Source organism: Rhinopithecus roxellana, chromosome 10 (assembly GCF_007565055.1).
Source record: "Rhinopithecus roxellana isolate Shanxi Qingling chromosome 10, ASM756505v1, whole genome shotgun sequence".
Taxonomy (NCBI): Eukaryota; Metazoa; Chordata; class Mammalia; order Primates; family Cercopithecidae; genus Rhinopithecus; species Rhinopithecus roxellana.
In genome coordinates, this window is record NC_044558.1 from 53444890 (window position 1) to 53464689 (window position 19800).

General features: G+C 41.9%; 1 protein-coding gene across 5 annotated transcripts in view; it reads right to left on the reverse strand.

Annotated features, from left to right (window-relative positions):
* Window positions 1-11319, reverse strand: part of OS9 (OS9 endoplasmic reticulum lectin) — a 29143-nt gene extending 17824 nt beyond the window's left edge. For 3 of the 5 annotated variants that reach the window (XM_010388929.2, XM_010388927.2, XM_010388928.2), the window contains exons 1-5: window positions 10951-11283; window positions 10348-10524; window positions 9108-9171; window positions 8910-8986; window positions 8575-8673 (exon numbers count right to left, since the gene is read on the reverse strand). In XM_010388929.2, coding sequence (XP_010387231.1) covers window positions 8575-8673; window positions 8910-8986; window positions 9108-9171; window positions 10348-10524; window positions 10951-11112 — 579 coding nt within the window. In that variant the 5' untranslated portion in view covers window positions 11113-11283. Of the gene's footprint in view, window positions 1-8574; window positions 8674-8909; window positions 8987-9107; window positions 9172-10347; window positions 10525-10950 lie in introns of all 5 variants that reach the window. The other 2 variants (XM_010388933.1, XM_010388932.1) reach the window with 1 other exon arrangement.
* Between the last annotated feature and the right edge of the window lie 8481 nt (window positions 11320-19800).

The window sequence follows — 19800 nt, forward strand, 5'->3', positions numbered from 1 at the left end:
TCAATGTCATACACTATATTAATAGAATGAAGGGGAAAAAACCCACATGATCATCTCAACTGATGCAGAAAATGTACCTGATAAATTCAATAACCTTTTCATGTAAAAAACAATCAACTAGGAATAGGAGGGAATGTCTTCAATTATTGATAAAGTCCATATAAGAAAAACCCACAGCTAACATCATACTCAATGGTGAAACACTGAAAGCTTCTCCCCTAAGATTAGGAACAAGACAAGGAAAGCCACTTTTTTCATTTCTATTCAACATAGTACTGGAAGTTTTAGAGTGATTAGGAGTGAAAAATAAATGAAAGGCATCCAATGGTGTTTTTTGTAGAAAAAAAAATCTTAAAATTCACATGGAATTTCCAGGGATCCCAAATATCCATAACAATCTTTAAAAAAAAAAGAACAAAGTTAGAGGACTCACATTTCCTGACTTAAATCTTAATACAAAGCTACTATAATCAAAACAGTGTGATCCTGGCATAAAGACAGACATATTTACCAATGGAATAGAATAGAGAGGCCAGAAATAAACCCTCACATATATTGTCAATTGATTTTTGGTAAGGATATCAAGAATATTCCATGGGGAAAGGACAGTCTTTCCAACAAATGGTGCCAGGAAAACTGGATATCCATATTCAAAACAATGAAGTTGTACCATATGCAAAAATTAACTCAAAATCAGCAGCTGGGCACAATGGCACACCCCTATAATCCCGGCTATTCAGAAGCTGAAGTAGGAAGCTTACCTGAGCCCAGGAGTTTGAGGCTAGTCTGGGCAACATAACGAGACCCCCATCTCTAAGAAAAAAAAATTAACCTCAAATGAATCAAAGACCTAAATTTAAGAGCTAAAACTATAAAACTCTTGGAAATCAAAATTAAAAGCTTTTGTGCGCCAAAGGACACTGCTGAGGCAGGAGAATCACTTGAACCTGGGAGGCGGAGGTCACAGTGAGCTGAGATTGTGCCATTGCACTCCAGCCCGGGCAACAAGAGTGAAACCCTGTCTCAAAAAAACAAAGCAAAACAAAAGATAGTAAAAAGGCAACCACAGGATGGGAGAAAAGATTTACAAAGCATAGATCTGATAAGGGATTAATATCCAGAATATATTACATAAAGAACTCTCACAACTCACCAAGAAAAACTAACTCAATTCAAAAATGGGCAGAGGATTTGAATAGACATTTCTCCAAAAAAGATATACAAATGGTCACCAAGCACATGAAAGATGTTCAACATCATTAGTTATTAGGGAAATGCAAATCAAAAACCACTATGAGGTACTACTTCACACCCATTAAGATGGCTATTACTGAAAAAAAAAAAGAAAAAGAAAACAAAAGAAAGGAAAATAAGTGATGGAGATAGCGTGGAGAAACTGCAACCCTGTGCACTGCCACTAGGAATGTAAAATGATGCAGCTGCTATGGAAAAACAGTTCAGCAGTTCCTCAAAAAATTAAACCTAGAATTACCATAAGGCACATTCTACTCCTAGGTACAGACCCAAAAGAACTGAAAACAGGACTCAAACAGATACTTGAACACCAATGTTCATCACAGCATTATTCACAATAACCAAAAGAAGAAAACAACCCAAGTGTCCATCCATCAACAAATAGGTAAACAAAATGTATGTACAGACAATGGAACATGATTAAGCCATAAAAAGGAATACAATTCTGATATATGCTACAACATGGATGAACCTTGAAAACACCATGCTAACTGAAATAAGCCAGACACAAAAGGACAAATCTTGTATGATTCCACTCATATAAAGTACCTCAAACAGGAAACTCATACAGACAGAAAGTAGAATGGAGTCTGGGAGAGGGAGAAATAGTTATTTTTATTTGGGGTGATGAAAAAAGTTTTAGAAATAGTAGTGATGGTGACAGAACATTGTGAGTGTTTCCACTGAATTGTACACTTAAAGACTGTTAGAATGAACTTTTAGGTTATATATTTTTTCAATCATTAAAAAAATTGAGGGCAGGCATGGTGGCTCACGCCTGTCATCCCAGCACTTTGGGAGGCCAAGGCGGACGGATCACAAGGTCAGGAGTTTGAGACCAGCCTGGCCAACATGGTGAAACCCCGTCCCCACTAAAAATACAAAAATTAGCTGGGCGTGGTGGTGGGTGCCTGTAGTCCCAGCTAGTCTGGAGGCTGAGGCAGGAGAATTGCTTGAACCTGGGAGGCAGAGGTTGCAGTGAGCCAAGGTCACGCCATTTCACTCCAGCCTGGGCAACAAGAGTGAAACTCTGTCTCAGAAAAACAAAACAAAACAAACAAACAAAAAATTGAATTCACCAATAACATACACTCCTGTAACCCAGTGATTCTACTTTCTAGGTATTTTCCTGGAGAAATTCTTGTACACTCACAATAAGACCTCCATTGCAAAACTGTGTATAAGGGCATTAAGAGTTGAAACCCAACTGTTTTATCAACAGAGGAATGGGTAAGTAAGCAATGAAACACAATATAGACATTAAAACCACTCAACCAGGCTGGGCATGGTGGCTCGCACCTATAATCCCAGCACTTCGGGAGGCCGAGGCAGGTGGATCACTTGAGGTCAGGAGTTCAAAACCAGCCTGGCCAACATGGTGAAACCCCTTCCCTACTAAAAATACAAAAATTAGCTGGGCATGGTGGCGGGTGCCTATAGTCCCAGCTACTCAGGAGGCTGAGGCAGCAGAATCGCTTGAACCCAGGAGGCAGAGGTTGCAGTGAGCCTAGATTGTGCTACTATACTCCAGCCTGGGTGACCAAGTGAGACTTTGTCTCCAAAAAAAAAAAAAAAAAATCACTCAACCAGAGCTCCATGTCATGCCATGGAATGGCAAGCATACTGATCAGTGAAAAAAACAAGTTGATACTCCTGATGTATAATTTTAAAACACAAAACACTATCTATTGTTTGTAATACATATATACCATTAATAAAAATACAAAACAAGCATAGTGAGGGTTGTGGTTGTTTCTGGTGAGGAGGGAGAGTGATTAAATATGAAGGTGGGCTTTAGCTATTAGCATAAGTATTTTATTCCTTTTTTAAAACCAGAGATCTGAAGCAAATCAGGCAAAACATTAACATCTGTTCAACTTGGCAGTGAATTTATGGGTCTCTATGACTTTTTTTTTGTATATTGTATGTTTTATAACTTAAAACTTTGATATCTCTAGAATTTTACTTTATAAGAATTGAATTGGCCTACTACCCTAGATCTTCCTTTTGAGGCAAATTGCTCTCCCAGGGTTCTGCATCCCAGCCCTGTCCACATTTTTTTCTCATTCTTTCTACTATACCTTGATCTCCCTCTCCTCCTCTTCACTAACATCCCCCCAACAGCCTTCAAAATATTCTAGTCTGTTGCATCTTAAAACACACACCAATAAATAGAAATTTATTTAATTCCACATAGCTAACCAGTTGTTCCCTAGCCCCACAGAGACTGCGCTTTCAACAAACAACATGCACGCTGTTCCTACTGAGGAGGCATCAGGCCAGCAACATGTCACAGTGCCTGCCCTGGAGTAGGGGCTTTACTTGATCACCTAGGCAAGTGGCATAAGAACTGAAAACCAGAAGCAACCAGATAGGAATGGCCTCAACTTTCTGCCACCAAAACCTCCAGACTCATTAGCAAATACACTTCCAGTTACGACCCTAGACCTTCCTTTTTTTTTTTTTTTTTGAGACGGAGTCTCGCTCTGTCGCTCAGGCTGGAGTGCAGTGGCCAGATCTCAGCTCACTGCAAGCTCCGCCTCCCGGGTTTACGCCATTCTCCTGCCTCAGCCTCCCGAGTAGCTGGGACTACAGGTGCCCGCCACCTCGTCTGGCTAGTGTTTTGTATTTTTTTTTTTAGTAGAGACTGTGTTAGCCAGGATGGTCTCGATCTCCTGACCTCGTGATCCGCCCGTCTCGGCCTCCCAAAGTGCTGGGATTACAGGCTTGAGCCACCGTGCCCGGCCTAGACCTTCCTTTTGAGGCAAATTGCTCTCCCAGGATTCTGCATCCCAGCCCTGTCCATATTCTTTTCTCATTCTCTCTACTGTATCTTCACCTCCCTCTCCTCCTCTCCACTAACATCCACCCAACAGCCTTCAACATGTTCTAATCTGTTCCATCTTAAAACACACACCAACCACAGAATGCCCCCTCTGTCAATCCCCCAGCACCTCTCACTAATGCTTACCTTTTATCTGTCCTTCATAGCCAAACTTCTTCAAAGATTTCCATTCTTTTCCTTTAAGACAGAGACTCACTCTGTCATCCAGGCTTGAGCACAATGGCGTGATCTCAGCTCACTGCGACCTCTGCCTCCTAGGTTCAAGCAATTCTCCTGCCTCAGCCTCCCAAGTAGCTGGCATTACAGGCACCCACCACCACACCCAGCTAATTTTGTATTTTTACTAGACATGGTGCTTCACCATATTGGCCAGGCTGTTCTCGAATTCCTGACCTCAAGTGATTTGCCTACCTTGGTCTCCCAAAGTGCTAGGATTACAGGCATGAGCCACCATGCCCTGCTGAGTTCCACTTTTTCACCACTTTTCTCAACACCTCATCTTCACCACTCTGCTCAAATTGCCCCAGCAAAGATCACCAATGACCTCTATCATTAAGTCCAACCAAAGGACTGGTCAGGAGTGCCTGGGAGTAGAGGATTTATACTTTCCATCTGGCTCTCTTCTCTACTGTCTGAATTTTTTATTTCCATGTATATGTTTTGCCTTTATTAAAATAATAATGACTATGATTGCCTACAAGCAGTTTTTAAACCTCCTCTTCCTTGAAGGTTCAGGCACAGCCAACACCATGGACCAATTTCCCCTTGAGATATGTCCTTCCTCATTTCCATGTCACCATAGCCTCCTCTCTGGCTGCTTCTTCTGGCAAAACCCTCTTCTTCCCATGCTCTCAATATTGGCTTCCTTGAAGTTGTCCCATTTTTCTCATTAGATACTGTTTCCTTGGGGGATTTCATCCATACTTTGGCTTCAGTTATAGCTGATATGATGACTCCCCACCTCTGGGTTCAATTCAGATCTCTCTGCTGAACTCCAGACCCAGAGATCCACAGCCTCCTTGGAAATCTCTACCTGATCGCCTCACCATTTTCCTTCATCACACCTACTCCTGTTCCCATTATACCTATCTCAGTAACACGAATCACCATCTATCTAACTGCACAAGCCAGAAGCCTGGAAATCATTCTTGACTCCTTTTTACTCTATTGATTTTGCCCCCTAAATCTCTCTCCAAATATTCACATTTCTTCATCCCCTGGCCACTTTTATTTCATACCTGGATTACTGCAGCTGCCTAAGTGAGCTCTCAATCTTTGCTATACTCCAGCTAGAGTGGGCCTTCAAATCCAAACCTGAATATGTCATCATTCTGCTTCAAATACCTCATTGCCTCCCCCAACCACTGTCTCTTGGATTGTCTAAACTCCTCATCATAGCTACAGAGCCCTTCGTGACCTGTCCCCTACCAACTGCCCAGACTCATCTCCTATACTCCTCTTCCCATGATTATCCCCATCAGTCCCTGTGAATATCTGTCAGTTCCTGGGATAGGCCATTGCCTCTCATCTCCAGGCCTTTTGCACTTAGCACACCTTCCATTTGGAATGCCCTCTTCTTCCCCATGCCATCCTCTCCATCTGCTAGTCTAACTCCTCATCCTCCAACGTCAGTTCAAAGGTCACTTTTCCCAAGAGGCCTCCTTTTTACCCTGGACTCCGTCCCGACTGTGTGCTCCCCTGCAGGCTGCACTTCACTGCTCATGGCATTTATCCTGCTTGTTGTGGCTGTTCATTTAACATGTCTCCTGAAAGCAAGACTACGTCTCATCCACCTTTTTGTTCCTAGTTTCTATTAGTACTTGGCACAGAGCATATGTTCACCAGATATGAGGAAGCTATGCAGTCTTGACTTCAGTTCTTGGCCAACTGAAGATACAAACACCCAAAGGAATAACTAGAATACAATGAAGTAAGTGCTATAACGGATTATATATGTGTTTGGATGCTTGTGGGTATATAGGAATGTGGATGCTTGTATTATTAAGTGCTGAAGGAACACAACTAACTAATTTTCTGCATTAATCAAGAAAGGTGACATTAGCACTGTCTTGTCATTCATTTCATTCATTCATTGAATAATTTCTAGGTATCTATTTGAGCAAAGCACTGTTCCAGTAGCTGTGGATACAGCAGAAAACAAGACAGACATCATCCCTGCCTTCCCAGAGCTTATCTTAGTGGGGGAAGACAGAAATTACACTTAAACAAATACAGTAATTTCAAGTAATGATACATGCTTTGAAGAATGCAAAACACTGTGGATGCTTACCCGGACAGCAGCAATAGGTGCATGTGTGTGTATGTGTGTCTGTTTGCTTATGTTAGGTTCCCTGGGAGTTGTCACTTGAATATAACCTGAATGAGGGGATGGGGCCGATCATTCAAACATCTGCAGGAGACTGCTCTAGGCAGAGGGAACAATGAGACCCACTGGTTTGAAGGACAGAAAAAGGCCAGTGTGGCAGAAATACAATGAGTACTTATATCTCTATCCCAGAACTTGTCCCTGAATTCCAGAATCACAGAGCCAAGTGTCAACTGGACATCACCACTAGAATGTCTAAAGGCATCTCAACCTTCAATATCCAAAACCAACCTAATTTCCTCCCCCAAACCTCTTCCTTCACACTTCAGTAAATTACAATTCCATCATTCCAGTTGCTCAAGCCAAAAATCTTGAAGTAATCCATGATTCTATCCCACATCCAAACCATCAACAAATCTCATTGGCTCTACCTTCAAAATATATCCAGAATCCAACTACTTCCCATCACCTCCACTGCTACCACCCTGGTCTGTGCTGAAACATTTGGATCTTAGCCTTTGTGCAAGGCAGAATCACTGAAGGTTTTTCAGGACTGAACGAAGAAGTGATGCAGACTTACAGGTGTGTTGGAGCCAACTGGTAAGTTTTGGAGAATGTTGCAAGACAGTTAACATCATTTGACTTGGGTATCACGGGAGTATTTTTACCACAGATATTGGCAAACATTACAAATCAGGGCTTGCCTCCCACACCCACAGAGATCTGGGTGTCCAACACTTACCAGCACACAACTGCAGGTACAAATCTGCATTATGGAAAGATAACTCTGACAGGTGTCATGTAATTCTTTACAGGTGTGTATATTTATGAATACATGAGAATGACCCAAGGAACTTTTTGCATTCTATATTTGCCTGCCTCCACTCAGCTAAGGACCACTAGATGAGAGGCACTTGTAAAGAAGCTGTTCACAGGGATGCAGGCAAGAATGAAGGTACTGACCACACGAAAGCATAGGAGAGTTTTGAGAGATATCTAGAAGTAGGAAAAACGGGCTTTATTTACTCTGAGAGAGCTAGATAGATTCCTTTCCTTCATCTCACTTCTTAGTTGATAATCATAGACTAATTTCTGTGATTCTGTCTTCCCCTCTAATGCAGCCTGTGAGGGCAGGGGCTGCACATTTGCTCACCATGGTATCCCCAGAGCCCAGCCTAATCCCTGCATATACAGCAAGATCTCACTGAAGAGCCATTAAATAAATAAAAAGGAGGGACAATGCAGAGGAGAAGAAAGAGTCAAGGATGGCACTCAGGTTTATTGCTGAGGCGACAAAAAGGAGAAATGTGGGAAAAAGATTAAGTGTGGTTGGGGGTATGGAGAAGAGGATCTGGGAAATGTTGACTTGAAGTGCCTCTGAATATCCAGGTAATGATGTCCAGATGGCAGCTGGAAACACGTTTTATTTTATTTTATTTTGAGACAGAGTTGCGCTCTAGTCACCTAGGCTAGAGTGCAATGGCGCGATCTCACCTCACTGCAACCTCCGCCTCCCAGGTTTAAGTTATTCTCCTGTCTCAGCCTCCCAAGTAGCTGGGATTACAGGGTGCCCACAGCCATGGCCGGCTTATTTTTATATTTTTAGTAGAGACAGGGCTTTGCCATGTTTGCCAGGCTGCTCCTGAACTCCTGACCTCAGGTGATCCACCTGCCTTGGCCTCCCAAAGTGCTGGGATTACAGGCATAAGCCACTGCGCCCGGCCTGGAAATAATGTGTTTTTGCTATTTTTTTTCTTTTCTGAGACAGAGTCTCGCTCTGTCACCCAGGTTGGAGCACAGTGGCACAACCTCGGCTCACTGCAACATCTGCCTCCCTGGTTTAAGCAATTCTCCTGTCTCAGCATCCCGAGTAGCTGGGACTACAAGCACCTGCTACTACACCCAGCTAATTTTTGTATTTTTAGAAGAGATGGGGTTTCCACCATATTGGTCAGGCTGGTCTTGAACTCGACCTCAGGTGATCTGCCCACCTCAGCCTCCCAAAGTGCTGGTGGCATGAGCCACCGTGCCCTGCTGGAAATATGTTTTAAATCTGGGAGGGAGCCCCCTGACTATAAGATGCAATTCTCTTCCCTTAGAATCTGAACTGTCCCTATGGGAGTGTCAACTTCCCTCTCTCAAGACTCACCCGAACCTCGGCCTCTCGGGGCCTCCCATTGAGGTCGCACTTGGACCCATTGCCATAGGTCTGGCTGTGGTAGCGTTTCAGACGATGCTGCTTGGAGGCCTGGAGAAGACATGAGGCAGGAGTGGGGGACATAAGAAAGACAGCAAAGAGGAAGGATGGCACTGCGTCCCCAAAGAGACAAAAGAATGGCCTGTGCCCCCAGGCCCCAGGAAACTTTGTCTTAATGGCCACCAAGCCCCAAGAAACAGATCAGCTAATCTTGACCCTCCCCTTCGTGTCAGGGCTTTCAGCCGGTGGCCAGAACCCCTTCTCCCTGAATCCCACACTCTTGCCACCTTGGCTGTTTCATCATCCCAGTCGAAGGCCGATTGGTAGTAGCCAAGATAGAGGACTTCACCTTTGATCTCTGAATCTGCAAGAGAAGCCACAGAGAAGCACTGTTACTCCTAAGAGGAGTAGGAGGGAACTGGGGAGGCAGGTTACCTTCAATGATATGATGCTGAGGGCTTAAGGAAAACATAGGAGGGAGTTACCTTCCATGTGGTATTGCTGGATGTGGCGTCCATAACAGAATTCATATGTCCACCAGTCCTTTGTCTGACAATTAAAAATTAAACAATCAGGGGGATGGGGTGCAGACATCTTTTATTGGAATCAGAGTCTCCTGGCTCCAAGACACATAGCCTCTCATCTACTCTCACACTCAATTCTCTTCCCTTCACTTCCACTCTCAATTCTCCAGACTTTCAGTAAGGAGGGAGGGCTGCTTTCCTTCTGTGACGTAGAGAGTTATCTCTAAAGTCTGTTTTCCACTTGTGGTCTTTCCATTCCTCCCTCTTAAAATATTTTTTAAATCCTTATTTCCCCTCCATAAAGATAAGAAATTATGGTATCCCTGAAGCAATCATATTAGGGAAACATAGAAGAACCCAAAATTAAATATTAATTGAACTTCTTGGACATTCCTTGCACTGTTCTAGCCACTGGGAATACAACTATGAACAAGATAAATTATTTGACCTCATGGAGTTTACATTCTAATGCTGGGATTCCGACCGAAAATAAACAAACTGATTCAGTTAATATGATTTCAGATCATGAAAAGTGCTACGACAAAAATAAAATTGGATACTGGAGCGGAGTGATAGGGCAGGGGGTGACTTCAGCAGGTAGACTTAAGGAAGTACTCCTCCTACCCGACGCAGACCCTCAGTCTTGCTTTAGCCCTTTTCTGTGATCTTCTTTTTTGTTTTTTGGGTTTTTTCTTTTCTTTTTTTGAGAGAGTTTCACTCTGTCGCCCAGGCTGGAGTGCAGTAGCGCGATCTCAGGCTCACTGCAAGCTCCGCCTCCTGCGTTCACGCCATTCTCCTGCCTCAGCCTCCCGAGTAGCTGGGATTACAGGCGCCCGCCACCACGCCCAGCTAATTTTTATTTTTGTATTTTTAGTAGAGACGGAGTTTCACCGTGGTCTCGATCTCCTGACCTCGTGATCCGCTCGCCTTGGCCTCCCAAAGTGCTGGGATTACAGGTGTGAGCCACCGTGCCCGGCCTTTTCTGAGATCTTCTATCCTAACCTGCTCCTACATTCAGCAAAGTGTCATCAATGGTTGCAGGATTCTTTGCTTCTTTCCTGTCCGTGTAATCTGTCTACTCCTCCAGTGGTCTCCTTAACCACTACAGGTCCCCTAGATCCTGCCTCATTCACTGGACTCCAGTTCTCGGATGAACTGCTAGGTCCCAAGCCCTCATTCTATCTAACCCAGTCCCTTTCACCTTCAGCAAGCAAGGAGCATCTCTCATTGGGCTCAACAACTCAGGGATCCCAGGCCCTTGGTAAGCAGGTGTTTCCTCCTCCCTTTCACGCTGGAAGTGAATAGCTCCAGCTGGCAGGCGACACTCATAGCGCTGTTTGTACTTAGAGGAGACAATCACCACGTCCGAAGATTGGCTCTGGGAAAGAATGGAGGGTCGGGGGGCAAGGAAGCAAAGAAAGGCTGCGATCAGGGAAAACAACGAAATCCCTCTTCAGACCCTGGGGAAGAGCTCAGTCGAAGACAGAATAAGCCACAAGCTCTCCAGCTGTATTTAGTGGGTGAGGCGAGAGGGCGCTCCCATTTCTCCACGGGAACGGAGTCCGGGTGTTTCGATAGTAAACTGAGACCTGAACGTTGACAGCGGGAAGCCCCACCTCTCCCAATTCCTGGCCCCTAGAGAATGGGTCTCAGTCTGCGATCCCCAGGGGTCACAGTAAAAGCAATACCTACTCTTCCCGATTTCCCGTAGGCTCCAGCCCCAGACTTGGGAGCTGCCCTCCTTCCTCTATCTCTTACCCGCTTCCTCTTCTGCCCGGACCCTCGCCCCTTATACGCCTCTCACCTGCCCTCCCATGACAGGCAACGGCAGGATCTCGATCCCATAACGCATCTCACTCAGCTCCTCCAGGTTCAGGCTCCCAACACCGCCAGTCAGACTTGCGGGTAACAGGAGTCCCAGAAGCAGCAGTCCTAACACACTGGACAGCACCGTTTCCGCCGCCATCTTTCGTTCCCCTTCTTAGCCGAAGAATCTGTTTCCGCCCTAAGCCTGGCAGCGGCCTCAACACGCCCATCGGCGCCACATGATTTTATTGGCTGTACGTTCTATCCCTCCCACGTACCCTATTCCTATTTGTAAACGTGGCTTCAAGGCCCCGGGGAGGTGGATTACGACGATTAGAAAAATCAATTGCTGCCCGTGATTGGTCAGAGACCAGCCAATCATCGACAAGATCAAACCCTTCTCGCCTACCCCAATTTCAGAGGCGTGGTCTATGCGCTTGGCCCTTTTATGTTTGCCCTCTGTCTTCGCCCAAATGTCATGCGCATCTCATTGCTTTTTCAGATGTTTCTACCTGCCCACCGCTGGGCGGAGTATTGAGGCAGATAGATAGCTTGCGCAGTGCCCGTGAAAGTTATTCAATGCTTGTTGCAAAACAAATAATTATTATACAGAAGCTTACCTCTTTTCATATATACATAAGAAAATTTGTGTCAAAATCTTCCTATACGATCCTGCAGTTGACCTCCAAAAAAACTATCCTAGAGAAATAATGCGGGCAGTCAGACGCGGTGGCACGCACCTGTGGTATCAGCTACTCCGGAAGCTGAGGCAGGAGGATCTCCCGAGCCCGGGAGTTCAAGTGCAGCCTGCACAACACAGCGAAACCCGGTCTCAAATAAGTGAGAACATACATACATACATACATACATACATACATGGGATTCCAGTTAAAGGTGGAATTATGTATTACTCTCCAGGCCGTAAGAAAGGGAAAGGAGAGAACAACAGCAATTTTGGAAGCTGGAAATCAAACCGAAGAATGGTAACTTTTAACAAACTTGAGAATATTGATTACGAAACAAAGGTAAACAAGAACCTGATTATACCGTTGGAAAATCCTCTCTGGGGAATCTCACCAGCTCCAAAGAAAAATCCCAAAGATACCCTCATCAGAATTCTCTTAATGATATAGATAATTATAATGAATTCCACATGTAAGACTTTGGCCTAGGTGCCCCAGCCCTCATTTCACTGTCCAATCAGCGTTTTAGTGTTCTTACTCTTCAAAATAAATAGCCAGAGATCATTAGACGTTTAAGGAAGGACTTTAATATACAAGTAAGAAACAAAAACAAACAAGAAGGGAAAAGCAAATGAGAGGAAACATAAATTGCAACGGAGTGGGGGGAAGAAAAACCACCAAAAATAAAACATTTAAAAATTGGCCTGGCACGGTGGCTCACGCCTGTGATCCCAAAACTTTGGGAGGCCGAGGTGGGCGGATCACTTGAGGTCAGGAGTTCAAGACCAGCCTGGCTAACGTGGTGAGACCCTCCCCCCCCCCGTATTTACTAAAAATACGAAAATTAGCTGGGCATGGTGGCACGCGCCTGTAGCTACTCAGGAGGCTGAGGCCGAAGAATTGATTCAACCTGGGAGGCGGAAGTTGCCTTCAGCTTAGATTGCGGCACTGCATTCCAGCCTGGGCCATAGAGCTAGACTCCATCTAAAACAACAAAACATTAAAAATAATCCATCATCAGACTTCTCAAAGAGATATTATAGTGCATTCATAAAATAACAACAGGAAACTACTTGAGAGTAACTACTATTTGGATAAGCAAAAAGAGCTCTTGGAAACTAAAACCATGTTACAGAAATAAAAATTCTGTACAAAGACTGGAGGATAAAGTTGAAGAAGATGAAATTTGTTCTACTTTAGGAGAAAACATAAAAATTAAAGGATCAGTCCAGAAGGTCTGGATGAAATAAGAGTTCTAAATTAGAGTTCCAGAAAGAGAACAGAGAATCAGAAGCGAAGAAATCATCAAAAAAATTATTTAAAAGGACTAACCCAAACTGAAGAACAGAGTCTCCAAATTGAACGGGCACCCTAAGTATCCAGAACAACAAATCAAACCCACACCAAGACACATCATTATAGAATCTCAGAGTACTGGACACAGAGAAACAATTCTAAAAGCTTCCAGAAAGAAAGAACAAGTTCCATACACAGACAAAAAATCAGAACATGTGACTTCATGTTGTTGCTTTGTTAATAAATTTTTTAAAAATCAGAACAGCATGAGGATTAAGAATCAGAGCACCATTACTACCCAAAGCAATCTATAGATTCATTGCAATCCCTATCAAAATACCAATGACATTCTTAACAGAAATAGAAAAAACAACCCTAAAAGACCTAGAATGGAACCACAAAAGACCTAGAATAGCCAAAGCTATCCCGAGAAAAAAGAACAAAACTGGAGGAATCACATTACCTGACTTCAAATTATACTACAGAGCTATAATAACCAAAACAGCATGGTACTGGCATAAAAACAGACACAGACCAATGGAATGGAATACAGAATCCAGAAACAAGTCCATATATCTGTAGTGAACTCATTTTTGACAAAGGTGCCAAGAACAGACACTAAAGGAAAGACAGTTCTTCAATAAATGGTACAGGGAAGACTAGAGATCCGTATGCAGAATAAAACTTGACCCCTATCTCTTGCCATTCATAAAAATCAAATCAAAATGGCTTAAAGACTTACATCTATGATCTGAAACTATTAAACTACTGTAAGAAAACATTGAGGAGCCTCTCTGGGACATTGGCCTGGGCAAAAATTTCTTGAGATACCCTACAAGCACAGGTAACCAAAACAAAAATGGACAAATAGAATCACATCAAGTTAAAAAGCTTCTGCACAGCAAAGAAAACAATCAACAAAGTGAAGAGACAACCCACAGAATGGGAGAAAATACTTGCAAACTACTCATCTGACAAGGGAGTAATAACCAGAATATATAAGGAGCACAAACAAAAGAAAAAAAAATCTAATAATCTGATTTTAAAATGGGCAAAAGATCTGAATAGACATTTCTCGAAAGAAGACATACAAATGGCAAACAGGTGTATGAAAAGGTACTCAACATGATTGATCATCAGAGAAATGCAAATCAGAACTACAATGAGATATCATCTCACTCCAGTTTAAATGGCTTTTACCCAAAAGATAGGCAATAACACATATTTGAGAGGACATGGAGAAAAGGGAACCCTTGTACACTGTTGGTGTGAATGTAAATTAGTACAACCACTATGGAAAACAGTTTGGAGTTTCCTCAAAAAACTAAAAATAGAGCTACCATAAAATTCAGCAATCCCACTGATGGGTATATACCCAACAGAAAGGAAATCAGTATATGGAAATGATATCTGTACTCCCATTTTTGTTGCAGCACCATTCACAATAGCTAAGATTTGGAGGTAACCTAAGTGTCCATCAACAGATGGATTTTAAAAATATAGTGCGTATACACATAGGAGTACTTACTATTCAGCCATGAAAAAGAATGAGATCCTGTCACTTGCAACAACATGGATGGATCTGGAGGTCATTATGTCAAGTGAAATAAGCCAGGCACAGAAAGACAAACTTCACATGTTCTGCCTTATTTTTGAGAGCTAATTTCAAAGCAGTTGAATTCACAGAGATAGAGAGTAGAAGGATGGTTACCAAATGCTGGGAAGGGTAGTGTGGGGTTGGGGAGAAGTGGGGATGACTAATGGGTACAAAACATAGAAATAATGAAAAACACCTAGTATTTGATAGCATAACAGGATTACTATAGTCAATAATAATTGTACATTTTAAAATAAAGAGTATAATTGGATTGTTTGTAACACAAAGGATAAATTCTTGAGGGGATGGATACTCCAATTTTCTTTTTTTTCTTTTTCTTTTTTTTTTTTTTGAGACAGAGTCTCGCTCTATTGCCTAGGCTGGAGTGCAGTGGCATGATCTCAGCTCACTGCAAGCTCCACCTCCTGGGTTCATGCCATTCTCCTGCCTCAGCCTCCTGAGTAGCTGGGACTACAGGTGCCCACGCCCAGCTAATTTTTTGTATTTTTAGTAGAGACGGAGTTTCACCGTGTTAGCCAGGATGGTCTCCATCTCCTGACCTCATGATCCGCCCGTCTCGGCCTCCTGAAGTGCCGGGATTACAGGCATGAGCCACCGCACCTGGCCGGATACTCCATTTTTCATGATGTGATTATTACTTATTGTATGTCTGTATCAAAGTATCTCATGTACCCCATAAATATATACATATATACACCACTGTGTGCCCACACAAATTTAAAATACCATTTTTTAAATTTAAAAAAAAAAGGAATTAGAACAGCATTGGGCTTACAAACTCATCAACATTGGGAGGGCTGGGTGTGGTGCCTCACTCCTGTAATCCCAGCACTTTGGGAGGCCGAGATGGGAGGATCACTTGAGCCCAAGAGTTTGAGATCAGCCAGGACAACATAGGGAGACTCCATCTTTACAAAAAAATAAAAATAAAAAAATAGCAGGGCATGATAGCGAGTGCCTGTGATCCCAGCTGCTTGGGAGGCTGAGGTAGGAGTATTACTTGAGCCCAGGAGGTCAAGGTTGCAGTCAGCCATGAACACACCACGGTACACAACCAGCCTGGGTGACAGAGTGAGACCTTGTCTCTTAAAAAAGAAAAAACACAAGCCGGGCGCGGTGGCTCAAGCCTGTAATCCCAGCACTTTGGGAGGCCGAGACGGGCGGATCACGAGGTCAGGAGATCAAGACCATCCTGGCTAACACGGTGAAACCCCGTCTCTACTAAAAAATACAAAAAACTAGCCGGGCGAGGTGGCGGGCGCCTGTAGTCCCAGCTACCCGGGAGGCTGAGGCAGGAGAATGGCGTAAACCCGGGAGGCGGAGCTTGCAGTGAGCTGAGATCCGGCCACTGCACTCCAGCCTGGGCGACAGAGCGAGACTCCGTCTCAAAAAAAAAAAAAGAAAAGAAAAAATACATTGGGAGCTAGAAAATAATATAAAATACCTTCAAATTTTTTAGGGAAATTATTTCCAACCTATAATTCTATACTCCACCAAACTAAAATGTTTGTTGATTCAACATTATTTTTATATGAATTTGTGGAATACAAGTGCAATTTTGTTACATGCATAGATTGTGTAGTGGTGAAGTCAGGGCTTTTAGGGTATCCATTACCCAGACAATGTGTATTGTACCCATTAAGTAATTTCTCATCATCTAGCCCCCTCAAACTCCATCATCCTTCTGAGTCTCCATTGTCTAATATTCTACACTCTATGTCCATGTGTACACATTGTTTAGCTCCCACTTATAAGTGAGAACATGCAACGTTTGTCTTTCTGTGTCTGACTTGTTTCACTTAAGATAATGGTCTCCCATTCCATCCATGTTTATGCAAAAGACAGATTTCATTCTTTTTTATGGCTGAACAGTATTTCATTGTATATATAGATACCACATTTCCTTTAACCAGTCATCCATTGATATACACTTAGGTTGATTCCATATCTTTGCTATTGTGAATAGTGTTGCAGTAAACATACAAATACCAGTATCTTTTTGATATAATAATTTCTTTTCTTAATGGGATTGCGGGATCAAGTAGTAATTCTATTTTTTAGTTCTTTGAGAAACCTCCATTCTTTTCCATAGAAGTTGTACTAAATTTACATTCCCACCAACAGTGTTTAAGTGTTCTCTTTTCTTCATATCCTCACCAACATGTTATTTTTTGACTTTTCCGTAATAGTCATTCTGACTGTTGTAAGATGGTATCTCATTGTGGTTTTAATTTGCATTTCTCTGATGATTAGTGATATTGAGCGTTTTTTCATACATTTCTTGGTCATTTGTATGTCTTTTTGGAAAAAAATGTCTATTCATAACCTTTGCTCACTTTTAATGGAGTTATTTCAGATTTTTGTCGAGTTTTAGTTCCTTTTATATTCTGATATTAGACCTTGTTAGATGTATATTTTGCAAATAGTTTCTCCCATTCTGCAGGTTGTCTGTTCATTCTGTCGACTATTTCTTTTGCTAGGCAGAAGCTTTGTAGTTTAATTAAGTCCCATTTGCCTATTTTTGTTTTTTGTTGCCTGTGCTTTTGAGGTCTTAGTTATGAATTATTTTCCTAAGCCAATGTCCAGAAGAGTTTTCCCTAGGTTTTTGGCTAGTATTTTTAAAGTTTCAGGTCTTACATTTAAGTCTTTAGTCCATTGTGCGTTAATTTTTGCATGTAGTAAAAGATAGGGGTCCAGTTGCATTCTTCTGCACATGGCAATCCAATTTCCCCAGCACCGTTTATACCATTTGTTGAAAAGGATATTCTTTCCCATGTATGTATGCCTGTGTGTATTTATTTATTTTGTTTATGTCACCTACAATTTCTTTCGTCAGTGTTTTGTAGTTTTTCTTATAGAATTCTTTTACCTCTTTGGTTAATATATTCCTAGATATTTTATTTTTTGGTAGCTATTGTAAATGAGATCGCCTTCTTGATTTCATTCGCAGCTAGAACATTGTTAGTGATTAGAAACACTCTTGACTTTTGTACATTTATTTTGTATCCTGAAACTTTACTGAATTAATTGATCAAATCTAAGAGTTTTTTTGGTGGAGTCTTCAGGATTTTGTAGATATAAGATCATATTGCTGGGCGCGGTGGCTCACGCCTGTAATCCCAGCACTTTGGGAGGCCAAGGTGGGCAGATCACCTGAGGTTGGGAGTTCAAGATCAGCCTGACCAACATGGAGAAACTCCATCTCTACTAAAAATACAAAACTAGCCGGGCATGGTGGCACATGCCTACAATCCCAGCTACTTGGGAGGCTGAGGCAGGAGAATCGCTTGAACCCGGGAGGCAGAGGTTGTGGTGAGCCAAGATGGCGCCCCATTGCACACCAGTCTGGGCAACAAGAGCGAAACTCAATCTCAAAAAAAAAAAAAAAAAAAAAATCATATTATCAGTGAACAGGGATAATTTGACTTCCTCTTTTCTAGTTTGGATGCCTTTTATTTCTTTCTCTCTTGCCTGATTGCTCTGGCTAGAACTTCTACTATGTTGAATCAAACTATAATTTAATTGTGAATCCAGAATAAAAACGATTTCAGACATGCAAGTTCTCAAAGTATTGCTATTCCATGCACTGCTTTTCAAAAGATAGAGGATTTATTATGCCAAGACAAATTAGTCAGTTGAAAAAAAAAAAAGAAGAGAGAGAGAGAGAAATGCATGAAGTCCAAGAAATGAGATCCAGCACAAAAGAGACCCAAGGAATCTCCAGGACAATGGTGAAGGGAGATGCCAAGTTGTATGACAGGACTAGAGATCAATTCATCAAAATTAGAGCAGTTCAGAAGGGTTTGAGAGTGATTTCTTTAAGATATACAAAGACTACCTAATGCATTTGAACTTAGGGAGAAGAGATTTGCATGAGAAGAGTTTGCAGATATATTAGTGGCAAGTTGGTAGAAAGCTAAGGAGGATAAAAAACAATTATTAATTCTATAAAAATAAAAGGTTGTATTGGAAAAGCTAAACAGATTTCTGTTTTCTTCAATATAGTAGGTTAGGTATTCAGTTGATACTCCCACAAAAAAACAACTAAAAAATGCTGGGGAAAATGGAAATACCTTCTTAAAAGCATGGTAGAGCCAAGAAGACAGTAAAGAATCAACAGGCCAAAATATAAAGGGGGTCAGAAACCTAAAGAAGTATTCAAAACAGCAGTCACATTTGCTTGGAGGGCATCTACCACATATGCAGACTTGAGCTTCATTTTCTAGAGAAAGGGACAGAAGATTCACCAGGGTGAAGAGTCTGAGAGGAGATTCCCTCCATAGTGAATCTTCCCTTACCTCCCCATTCTCAGGGAACCACAGCAAAAGCTACCTTGGTATCAGAGCAGAGGAATTTGTGACCACAAATGGGCCCTTAAAGAAATTTTCAGTGTAATTTCAGATTCAGGTAGTTTAAAAACAGACAAACAAAAAAATCTACTTAATTTGTACGTTTAGTTTGAAGTGGTTTTGAAGAGGTGAGTATAATGTGCCCAGGCATGTGGCAGAAACAAATCCAAATACACACTAGAAAAATGTCTTTTCATCCTACCACCAAAGAACTCCTAGAAGTCATTTTCCAAGGAAAATTAGTAGTTCATACACACACACACACACCCACAAACACACGAGGAGACCTCATAAATAAGAACGAGAAGAAATAACAACAGCAAAAACTGAGCCCGAAAGACTTTAGATATTGTAATTATCTGATACAGATTCTAAAATAATTACACTTACTCTGTTTAAAGAAATAAAAGAGAAACAAGAATATATTGAAAAACAGAAAACTAAAGAAATAAGGAATAAATAAATAATAACATAGCACATTTAAAGATAGAGGCTCCAGAAATAAAAGGTGTAAAATTTTAAATTAAAAATAAGACTTTACTGAATTCATTTATCAGATCTAGGAGCTTTCTGGATGAGTCTTTAGGGTTTTCTAGGTATATGATCCTATCCATACACCACACCAACAACCAAGCTGAGAATCAAATCAAGAACTCAATCCCTTTACAACAGCTGCAAAAAAAATAAAATACTTAGGAATATATTTAACCAAAGAGGTGAGAGATCTCTACAAGGAAAGCTACGAAATACAGCTGAAAGAAATCAAAATCATAGATGACACAAACAAATGAAACTATATCCCATGCTCACAGATAGGTAGATTCAACTGTGAAAATGACCACACTGTCCAAAACAATGTACAGATTCAATGCAATTCCCATCAAAATACCATCGTCATTCTT